At 25.1% G+C, this 11,925-nt stretch overlaps 1 protein-coding gene across 1 annotated transcript in view; it reads left to right on the forward strand.

Annotated features, from left to right (window-relative positions):
* Positions 1-6,580: 6,580 nt before the first annotated feature.
* Positions 6,581-11,925, forward strand: part of Phum_PHUM251300 (Alkaline phosphatase, tissue-nonspecific isozyme precursor, putative) — a gene marked incomplete at both ends in the record, with an annotated part of 27,144 nt that continues 21,799 nt past the window's right edge. The window contains 4 exons of the mRNA XM_002426352.1: positions 6,581-6,653; positions 6,981-7,213; positions 7,283-7,457; positions 10,805-10,983. Of these exons, the coding sequence (XP_002426397.1) occupies positions 6,581-6,653; positions 6,981-7,213; positions 7,283-7,457; positions 10,805-10,983 (660 nt within the window). The remainder of the gene's footprint in view (positions 6,654-6,980; positions 7,214-7,282; positions 7,458-10,804; positions 10,984-11,925) is intronic.

Consider the following 11,925-nt stretch of genomic DNA (forward strand, 5'->3'; position numbering starts at 1 on the left):
AAAAAACTAATTAAAACCGGAGAAGAAAAAAAAAAAAGGGTTAACGACGATGTAAATAAGGAAAGATGATAAAAAAAAAAAAGGAAAAACTAAAGGAAAAAAAGGAAAAAAACATAATTTGCCACGTGTGCCTACTTAGCAATAAACCATTTAAAAAGCGATTCAAAGGAAAATGCCAAAGGAAAGTTTAATTTATAAAAGTTGAACCGTACAATATTTACATAATGTTTTTTCATTCCGGCACAAAGAATTTTCTCATCATCAACTGGTAAAAACTTCTTGGCAAATAATTAACGACTCGGAAAAAAAAATAATATTAATAATAATGATAATAATAATGATAATAATAATAGTAATAAGGAAAAAACGGGAAAAAAAATCAGAGGAAAATTAGGTAAAAACGACAAAATCATAATAATGTTATTCGAAATGGAAAATAATAATAATAATAATAATAATTTTATTTTGTTTCATTTCGTCCGAATGACTGATTCAAAAACATAAAGAAAGAAAAAAAAGATGGCGGAAAACGAATGAGAAAATCACGTACCTGAAAATAATTTTTGGAAAAAAATTTTATCATTATTATTTTTTTTTCCAGGTATTATTTTTCCGTTCTGCTTTTCCAGAAATTTTTTCTTTTTTTTACATTTCCAGCAATTTTTTTTTTTTTCGGTTGGTTTTTTTTATTTAAAATTAAAAAAAAAAGATGAAAAAATTAATTACCGAAATTAAGGGTAGGTAAAGCTAAGGGATGAAAAAAAAAATTGTTTGTTTTTTGCCTGGACAAAAATGGAAAGAAAAAAGGAAAAAATGTAAAACGTACGTAATTACAATTAAATTAAAGTAAAAAATTAAAATTTAAAACAAATATTAAAGGCTCGTTTGTTGACTGTAGAGAGAAAATAAACAAAAAAACGACAAACGACGACAAACAACGAGAAACGACGACAACAAAAAAATTTTCAACATTGACGAGAGAGAGAAAAATTTTTTTTTTTTTGTTAAATGACGTTTTTTTTTAATGTTTACTTTATTCGACCGATAAATATTTTATTTTGTAACATTTCCTTTTTTTTTTTGTTACTTTCTTCACATTCTATAACGTTTGGCTTTAAGGTTTTTTTTTTCTGCTCCCACGACGACGACGTCATCATCATATTTTCACGCGCGAATCATTTTTTTTTTTTTTTTGTTTTTTTTGGGGTAAATAAGTAGTATTTTAGCTCGTGTGAAAAAATATTTACTCTTTTTAAAAAAAAATTTTAACTCTAACGCAGTTTGAAATTTAAAAAAAAAAAAAAAAAAAATAGATCCAACTTTTTCTCTTTTTTTTTTTCCTTTTAAAAAACCTTTGACATAAAAAATAGGTCGTTCAATATTTTATCTCCTTGGCATCGGTTTTTGATTGTTTTCTTTCTTTTTCTTTTTTTTTGCATCTTAATCTCCGTTTTTATTTTTTTCCATTCAGAATTTTTTTTTTAAAAAAGGAAAGAAAAAAAAATCTCAAAAGGGTACAAAAATCATCAAAAGTTTATTTCGAACGCAAAAAAAAAAAAAAAAAAACAAAATTTTTATATTTTTTTAATTAAAGTCAATTCAATAATTAGAAATTTCGTAAGGGTGGAAGGGAGGAATGGGGATGAAGTGGGGAGAAGGTAGACGCAAAAAAGTACTAATAATAATAATATTTTTTCATTTGTTTGATTAAATTTTTTTTTTCTTTTTCACGTGGAAAATTTTTTTCGTTTTTATTTTTCAACCCCTCGACCTCCATACCCTCGCGCTCACCCCTTTCCCCTTCCCCTCGCCGATTCTTTTCCTTTGATTATACAAAAGCTCTTTTGTTCTATAAAAAAAAAAAATTCATATTTTAACGACGCCATCTTTTAACTTTTCAAAACAAACTTAATTTTTTTTTTCTTTCTTTTTCTTCACGATCGATTATTATAATTATCGATTACGAAGCAGTGAAGGGAAGAGGGTGAAAAAAAAAAAACGTGTCAATAGATGAATATTATTAAGCATTTCTCCCTCCCCTTTACCCCCGTCAATTTCAATTTAATTGCATCTCGTATACATAACAATTAATTATTCATGGCACATAAAATTTTACATAAATGAATTTAAATTTTTTTTTTTTTCCGAAATAAAAAAACGAAAAAAAAAATTTTTTTTTTTTTTTTTTTTTTTTAAATCGAAAATTTTTAACCCTCTTTAACATCGGTTGCAGGGGAAATTCAATTTTTTTTAAATTAAAAAAAAAAAAAAAAATTTTTTGTTAAATATGTCCCGCTAAATTTATGAAATCTACCCTCCCTCCCCCCGGAAAAAAAAGGAAAAAAAAAATTGATGGGAGTTTTAACTTCCCGACCGACCATAAAAAAAAAAAAAATTAATAATAAAGGGATTCGTATAGTTTGAAAAAAATAATAATAATAATAATAATAAATTTTTCTATCCAATTACCCGGCAAATTTTTTTTTTATTAAATTCTCGGTAATCGGTTAAATCTAATGACGTCATTACCCCATAAGTAAAGAGTAATTACGTTAGAATACATATAGAGTAATGACGTGATTTAAAATTCTATTGCCACGACAAAACTTTGACAAAAAAAATACGAAAGTTTACGTTAATAAATATATTATGACGGTAAAAAAACGTAAAAAAGTTTGTAAATTATACCTTTTTTTCATTTTTTTTCATTTTTTCCTGTCGTTGTCCTAGAAATATTTTTTTTTAAAAATTGTTTAAACACGCAAAAACCAATTTTTTATTCCCCCCCGCCCTCCACCCCCTCTGTGTTTCCCCTTTAATTACAACTTTTTGTATTATTATTATTCGCTTCGGAAAAAAAAATATATGTATTAGTTTTTCATTGTTATTAATAAAGTTAATAATTTAAGATTAAAGAGAGAGAGAGAGAGAAGAAATGGATAAAATTAAATAAATAATTTTTTTACTTTTTTTTTTCTTTTGCTACAAATAAACAACAGCAAGAAAATTCTTTTTAACGGTTTTTTTTTTGCTTTAAATCAATGATTTCAAATATATATATATATAATTCAATAAAAAAAATGGTTGACGTGCGAAAACAAAAAAAGATTGAAAACTCCATTTATTTATTTTTTTTAATGAAAAATAAAAGATAATGCGTAAGTGTTAATTGACGTGGCAATAGAAAAGGTATAAAAAAAAAGGAGTATTATCGCGAAACAAACGAATAGAGAAAATAAAAAAAAAATGGAGAAAGGGAAGGAGGAGAAAACGTCATTGTCCATTATGGAATTCATTCTATTTAATTTTTTTTGTTTTTCTTTTTTTTTTTATCTTTATGTTTGTCATTCATTTTTAATAATAATAATAATAAAGATGATGATGATGATGATAAAAAGTTAAATCAAAAATTATGAAAAAAGAAAAATGTCATTCAACAAAATTTTTATTCATTTTAAAATGTCGTTTATATGTTAAAAAAAATTTTTTTTTCTCTTTTTTACTTAGTGGCAGATGCTTCGTTTTAATTTATTCAAATAATAATAATAATAATAAAGTTTGAAAAATGGGAGAGAGAAAGAAAGAGAGAGGGAGAGAAAAAATATGAAAAATTTTTTATAACAAAACTTGACCTTTGCCCTAGAGTGTAAACAAATATTAACGTTACGATGTTAAATATCGAATATCGATAAAAAAAAAACCTTTCTTTTTTTGGGGAGCGGGTGGGGGGAGAAGGAGGAAATTCAAATTTTTCAAAAAGGTATTGAAAAGAAAAAAAAAAAAATTTCTTTTTAAAAAAAATATACAAAAGAAATAATAAAAGTGAAAAAAAAAAAAAATTTTCAATACGAAAATGGGCGGGGGGCGGGGGCGAACACACAAACAAAAGGAAAACAAAACAATTTTCACTCATCCCCTTCCTCACTCCTGCCTCTTCCTTCTCCTCCCCTTTTTTCCCACTTTCAATATAAATGCGAATAAATTATTATTATTATTATTATTATTATTATTATTATTATTATTATTATTATTATTATTATCGTTGTCAATAATATATAACCATAAATTAATGATTAATTTAAATACAATGACGTCATTCGGTCTCATATTTTTTTTAACCGAAAATATTATTATTATTATTACTTATATTATGAATGACAGTTGGGTAAAATAATTCGTTTGAAATCTATAAAAAAAAATTTTTTATTAAAATTTAATGAAATAAAAAAAAAAAAGAATTTTTTTTTTATTGATTGATTGATTGATTGACTGATTGATTTTTTTTTTTGCTTATATTTTTTGCCCTGGAATGGAATGTTTCTTTTTTTCTCTGTCTAAAGCGCTTTTCCATACCTAAAATTATATTTATTTCGGATTGTTCTATTATTATTATTATTTATTTTTTTTTTTTTTTTTTTAATCGGGACGATTGGTCTATGTGTTTGTCGGTGAGTTTTCAGGTCCTGTACCTCAGGTCTGTACCTTTTACAAACCTCTCAGGAATAAATGACGGAATGTTGGCGTAACTGAGTGCTTGAATAGATTTCCTCTAAACTTTTCCAGTATTTTCTCCAGATTTCTCCAGACTTCTCAAGCATTTTCTCCAGAATTTCTCCAGTATTTTCTCCAGACTTCTCCAGTATTTTTTTTTATTTGATTTACTCTCGTCGATTCTTTAGAAATCAATTCTCGGAATATCGGTGGTGCCATTGAAGAATTTGTAACGTTCCCACACAACACATATTTTATAATTCATAATTTCTTTTTTTTAAAATTATCTTTGAGGAGTAATTGTTGGGAGATGACAACAACCGAAAAACTTCCACAACGGAAAAAATAATTTCCTTTTTAACAGCAACAACATCCTGAAAATTTCAATTTTCAAATTTTTGTTTTTCAACCTTTCCCCCCCCCTCCCCGCTCCCGCCCCCTCTTTAGTTCGGATATACTCCAATTAGTTGACACCATTTTTCATTATGTATTATACTAATAATATCCGGTTTTTCGGGTAAACACAGCTATCTGTGCGTCTATTTGTTTCCATTACCTGAATGACAGGAACCGCATAGATATATGTTGATGTTTCGCCATCAACCGGAAATTAAGCGACCGTTATTTTGAGTTTCCGGTTGTAATTGACGAATTCGGCACTTTTTCCTCTCGCAAATATAAGATTTTATAGGCTCGTGCATCCCTAATTATTATTATTATTATTAATTAATATAAAAATATCAAATGATGTTAAAAAAAATAAAATTTTCAAGTCACAAACGAATAATAAATAATAATAATAATAATAAATTATTTTCCTATTTTTTTTTTCAAAAATAAATAATTAAAAATAAAAATCACGTGATATAAATAATAAATAAAATTTCAATTTTAAAATGAAAATAAAAAAAAAAAAAAATTTAATTAATTTCCTTTTATTATTATTATTATTATTATAAAAAAAAAGACTCGACGATTCGACCAATGAGAAAATTTTTTTTATTTTTCATCACAGGATTTTATATTTAAAAATAAAAAAGAAAAATTTTCCATTTATTTTTATCCATTTTCAAACCTCAAACTGGAAACAAACAAAAATTCTCCAGAAAAAATTAATTCAAGCACGTAAAAAAAAATATATATATAAATAAAATTTCACTGGAAAATAATCCCGAATCACATTCATTCATTCATTCATTCATTCAATCATTCATTCATTTATTTATTTATTATTCGAGTGTAAAAAAATAAATTTTTTCTTTTTTTTAAAATTATTATTATTATTATTTTTGATTTACCCAAAAAAAAATTTTTTTTTTTTTTGATTTGTCGGTCATGTAAATAATTTATCATTTTACGTCGGGAAGGGGGGATTTTCTTTTTTTTTTTTATGTACCTGATTTTCTTTTTCTTGATAAATCAATTTCGATATTAAAAAAAATCAAATAATAAATCAGCGAATGATTGATTGATTGATAAGAAAATGATGATGATAAAGTTTTTTTTTTAAGGTTTTCTCCACTTTTTTCTTATTTTCTTTTTTGTTTTTACCCTGATAAAAATCCAGGGATTATTTATTTTTTTTTTTTGATAATAAAATATATACTCTGGAAAATAATAATGATAAATAATCGAAAAGGGAAAAAAAATATCAAAGGAAATCAAAGGAAAGCGTTAAAAAAATTATTTCGAGTAAAAAATATCAAAGTTATCAAAAAAAATAAAAAAAAAAAATTTTTTTCAAAGAAAATAAAAAATAGGCGATGACGTCGACGGTGACGAAATTGAAAAAAAAATAAAATCGTAATCATTATTATTATTAATAATTTTTTTTTTCCTTTGACACCTTTTAGTTATTATTTTTATTAATCATACATTTTTTCCATTGTGTCGTTAATTTTTTCCTTTTTTTTTTACCGTAATAAAAACAGCAACAAGTTTAAATTCGTTGAACCGAAAATAAGAAATAAAAACATTTTTCCTTTTTCGTTTTTTTCTTTTTTGTTTTCCTTTTTATGTTTTCCTTTTTTTTAAAATAAAACCACGTATATAAAAATATGAATCGTCAAATTTAAAAAAAAAAAAAAAAATGAAAAACATTTGTCACTTTTCCCCTCCCCCCCCCCGAATTCCAAGGAGTAAAAAATTGACTCAATTTTCAAGTTTTTTCTCCCTCCCCACCAAAAAAAAATTATTAACAAGTATTTTTCAAGTTTTTCCTTTTTCTTTCCCTCCCCTCTCCTCTTCCCAACCCTCCCCGTCGTAAATTTCAGACAAATTTTTCCGGATCGTAAAATTTTCTTTTTTTCTCATATTACTTTTCAAGTTTTTCTTTCTATCTTTTCCTTTTTCCCCAATTTTTTTTTTTTTTACCGAGTCACCATTTTTGTTTCGGTTTTTTTTTTTTTTATTAACGAGATTAGTATTAATCATTCGTTAATCTTGTTTAATCTCCCTTAATAATATTTTAATAATCATTTTGTTTTAAGATCGAGAATTTTGGTACGAAGAAGCGCGATCGGCGTTAAGACGTAGACTCCAGCAAAATCCTCCAAGTGTCGGATCTAAAACTCATGCAAGAAACGTCATCTTGTTCGTTGGTGATGGTATGAGTTTGACAACGATAACAGCATCAAGAATATTAAAAGGACAAAGAGGAGGAAGATCGGGTGAAGAACAAGATTTAGCCTGGGATAAATTTCCAGCTGTTGCTTTAGTTAAAGTAGGTACCCATTACGTCAATTTATTTATTTAAAAAAAAACTTTTATTTATTTATTTATTTATTCTTAGACGTATAACGCAGATGCTCAGGTAGGAGAATCATCAGCTTGTTCTACGGCATTAATGTGCGGAGTTAAAGCAAATTTTGAAACTTTAGGATTGGACACGAGGGGAAAATTTGAAAATTGTTTATCAAGTTTTTCATCCAAAGTGCCTTCTTTAATGGACTGGGCACAGGAAGAAGGTTAGTCTTAACTATTATTATTATTATTATTTATTACTTTTCATCATAGAAAACGCGTGTTATTTATTTATTTATTTATCCATTCGCTCCTTCTCTTAATCTATCATGATGATGATGATAATATTATTATTACGAACACTTTTCCTTTCCTTTTTTTTTAATCCTTTCCGACGTTTTAAAATTTTCCTTTGCTTTAAAAACCTTTTTTTTTTTACACGGGGAGAAAATTACTTTTAAAAGGAAATGAAAAAGGAAAATTATAAAAAAAAACGTAATTTTTATAAACAAATTCTTTTTCTTCTGCTTCTTTAATTTTTTGTTTTTGTTTACGTGTTTGTAATTGTTTAAAATTTATCATTATTATTATTGTTTAAAAATCAAAAGATCCGCCATTTTCTCAACGTATTTAAAAATGGAAAATTTTTTTAAAAATTAATATAATAAGCATTTTAAATTTGACGTCACTCGTGTTATTAATAAATTTAACTAATTATAATAATTAGAGGATACGTTAGATAACGTTTTGGGTGGGGGGGTGATAACGATGCCACGTGATTTTTTTTATTATCATTGTATGCATATATATTATTTTATATTCTTAAATTCACGCGAGATAAAATCTATTCATCGATCCATGTTTTTTTTTGAAATTTATTCATTCCATTGATTGTTCAAATAAGAAAAAAAAAAACTTCGGTATTATTATTATTATCATCATTATTATTATTGTATTTTTCTTTAAGTTTTTATATGGGTATAAGAGAGAGAGAGAGAGAGAGAGAGAAAAGAAAACATTTGAAAACAATTTTTTTTTTTTTTATTTAAAAAAAAGTAAATTTGTAATTTTCTTCGCGGAAAAATAATCTTTTCGATTTTTTTTTATTGTCATCATCAAACTCTTCGTCGTTTGACACTCAAATCGAAAATGAAAGATTGAAATAAAAAAAAAAAGTGGCGATGATGATGATGATGAGGATTTGAAAAAAGTATAAAAGAAAATGATTGAATTCAAACGAAAACGAAATTGAGTTTTTTAAAAAAAGAAAATTTTTTTTTTTTAATAAATGGGTTTAAAGAGGGAACAAAAAAAAAAATTGAATGAAAGGTTTAGAAAAAGATGAAAAAAGAGTCACAAAACCAAAGGTTGTCACTTGACCATCCATTTAATCTTTTAAAATAATATAAAAAAAAAATTGAACCCAATGTTATTATTGTAAAAAATCAATCACCATTTAAAAAAAAAAAAAATTTTTTTTCTCTTTAAAAAGTTAAAGTTATCACGTGTGTGTGCGTTTAACTTTAAATCCCTCCCCTTCCCCTCCTCCTCTTCCTTCCCCTTTTTTTTTTTTTTTTAATTTTTTCACAGGTTTTAAACAAAAAAAAAAAAATCTAATTAAAATAAATTTTTTTTTTTCTACTTAGGATGGCAAATTTAAAATAAATTTAATTTTTTTTTTTTTACTTTCTCCCTCCCTTCCTTCCTTCCTACCTACTTCCCCTCTCTCTTCCCTCCTCCCACGCGCACTTCATTTTGTTTTTTTTATTGTTTTTAATAAAAATAATTTCAGGGATCAAAACGTGTATTAAATAAATATAAACCGGTAGTAGTTGGATAAACAGGTTAACAAACGGAGATTAAAAAAAAAAAAATTACAGTCTCCTCCTCCCTTACCCCCCTTCCTTACCTCTTCCCTTCCCTTCCACCTGAAACAAATTCGTATATAGGGATAATTGAATGATCCTTTTAAAAAAAAAAAAAAAAAAAAAGGTGATAGGTTGATAAATGAACGAATGAGGGAACAAATGAAAGAATGAATGAATGAATAGATGACGTTTACATTGTTTAGTCTTAAGCTTAAATAAGCATTTCTTACAAAAATTGTCTCTCTCTCTCATTTTTTTTTCTTTTATTTTCTAGAAAAACTGACAACAACAACAACATTTTTAATAAATGTAATCTTTTTATTTATTTTACTTTTTTTTTCTTAAACTTTTTATTATTTATTCTTTTATTAAAATTAAAAAAACAAATAAAAAAAGGAGAAAAAAAAAGGTTTTCCCTGTATTGGAAAATTCACTATTGATTTACTGAGTATTTTTATTTATTTATTTCTTATCATTATTATTATTTATGTACCTGGAAAAAAATATATATGTACTTTTAAAAGTATAAAATTTATTTTTATTTACTTACTTACGTGAAAGGGGAGAAGGGGAGGGGAAGGTAAAAAAAATATATATATATAAACTTTAAGAATCGTAAAATATAAATAAGATTTTACTTTTAAAATTAAAAATAAATTATTCGAAAAAATAAAAATGAAAAGAATGAGAGAGAGAGAGAGAGAGAGAGAGAGAGAGAGAGAGAAAGATAAAAAGGGAATTAGAATGAAATAGAAATAAAATAAAAAGTGTAAGAATTAAATGTAGTAAATAAGGAGAATAAAAAATAAAAAGGAAAAACTCACGGAATTTGTATTTAAAAAAAAAAAAAATTATTTAAAATTAAAAAAAAAAAAACCGTGTTAATTTTTTTTTCCTTTGGAAAATTTTACGTATAAGAAAAGGAAAAAAGGAAAAAAAGGAAAAGATTTAAAGGATTTTCATTTGAGAGATGAAGAAATGGGTTTGAAGATGATGTAGGAGGGAGCGATTGTCATCGCACGTGTAAAAAAAAAAAAAGTTTTTTTTCTAAATAATTTTTTTATTTTTTTTTAAAAAAAAGGAAAACCGGAAACGATGAGGGTTTTATAAATTTCAAAGGTTTTTCTTTTTTCTTCCCCACCTTCTCTTTTCCTTTGATTTTAGGTTTAAAAAAATTTAAATTCTTTTTTTGTTTTTAACCAAAAAAACTTAATTTTATGGAAAAAATTAATTTAATTTTTTTTTTTTTGAATTAAAATTTGTTTTTGTTTTTTTTTTTTCTTTCCAGAATTTCTTTTTTTTTATCGGCTTTCCTTCTCCTCCTTTTTTATATAAAGATTTTCTTTTTCTTCTACTTATTTTTTTTCTTCTTCTTTACGAGGGTTTTTTCCCAATCAAGTATTACTTATTCAAAAAAAAAAAAAAAGAAAAAAGAAAAATGGTTTCTTACGACGACATAAAAAAAAAGAAAAGAAAAAATTTGTTTAAAATTAAAATCAATCGAAAAAGAAAAAGATTTTACTCAAACTCTCTTTCTCCTCCCTCTCTCCCTCTTCCCTTTCGCCTCATTCACCTCTTTTTTTTCTCTCAATCTTTTCATACTATTAATAATAATAATATTTCCAATTAAATTTATTATTATTCGTTTTTCTTTTTTTTTTTTTTTTTTTTTTGTATAAAAATGAATTAATTTATAATTAAAGGTAAAATGACTGGTATCGTAACAAACACGAGAATAACTCATGCAACACCGGCGGCATTATACGCTCACACACCAAGTAGATATTGGGAAGATGATGGAAAAGTACCCCCAGCATCAAGGAAATCATGTAAGGATATAGCGAGACAATTGATAGAAGATGATCCTGGGAAAAACATAAACGTGAGTTTTTTTTCTTTTTTTTTGAACGTAAAAAAAATATTTTATCAGGAAAAAAAAAATTGCAACGGTGATAAAAGTTTGTTGTTTGTTTGTTTGTTTAAATGTAGTAGGAAGAGTAAACAAACAAAAGTCGTGATTTTTTTTTTTTTATTACGTCATAATATTAATGAATTTTAAATTGTTTTTATGCGTGTTAAAATTTTTTTTTTTTTCCTGATAAGGCATGTTTAAGTGCGTATGTGTGTGTGTTTGTGTTTGTTTGTTTTTTTTTTTTTTTAACGTTCAGGTAAACGGAAAACACAAAATTTTCGATAATGATAATGATAATAAAAAAAACAAAAACGTTGTATTATTTCTTTTTTTTTTTTTTTTAGTTGAAAAAAAAAAAAAAGATTTATAAGATTTTTATAAAATTTAGCGACAGACAGTCAGGCAGGCAGGGAAAAAAGACTGAATAGAAAGCAAATGTTCTTTCTTCCCTCTCCCCTCCCCTCCCAAATCGAAAGCAAAAAAAAATTTTTTTTAAGGGAAAAAAGGGGTCATCAACTATTCTTTACAAAATTTTTTTTTTTTTTTTTTTTTTTGAGTTTGGCTGCCAAACTGTTGACTAATACAATTTTTTTTTTTTTTTTTTTTTTTTTTTTGGAAGTGAAAAAGTATTTGAACATCCGGGCATTAAAATTTATTTACATTAAATTTGTTAAAAATACAAAAAAAAAAAAAAAAAACCCCATTGGGAATTTTATAAAAAAAAAAAAAAAAAAAAAAAACCCAAAAAAAAAAATAAAACAATTTTTTTTTTAAAAAAAAGGGTTTTTTTTAAAAAAAAAAAAAAGGGGTTTTTTTTTTTTTTTTTAAAGCCCCCTTTTTTTTACGGGGGAAGGGGGGGGGGGGGGGGAATATTTTTTTTCTTTCAAAAAAAAATTTTATTATTATTATTAT

Source organism: Pediculus humanus, genomic scaffold (assembly GCF_000006295.1).
Source record: "Pediculus humanus corporis 1103172107622 genomic scaffold, whole genome shotgun sequence".
Classification (NCBI taxonomy): domain Eukaryota; kingdom Metazoa; phylum Arthropoda; class Insecta; order Psocodea; family Pediculidae; genus Pediculus; species Pediculus humanus.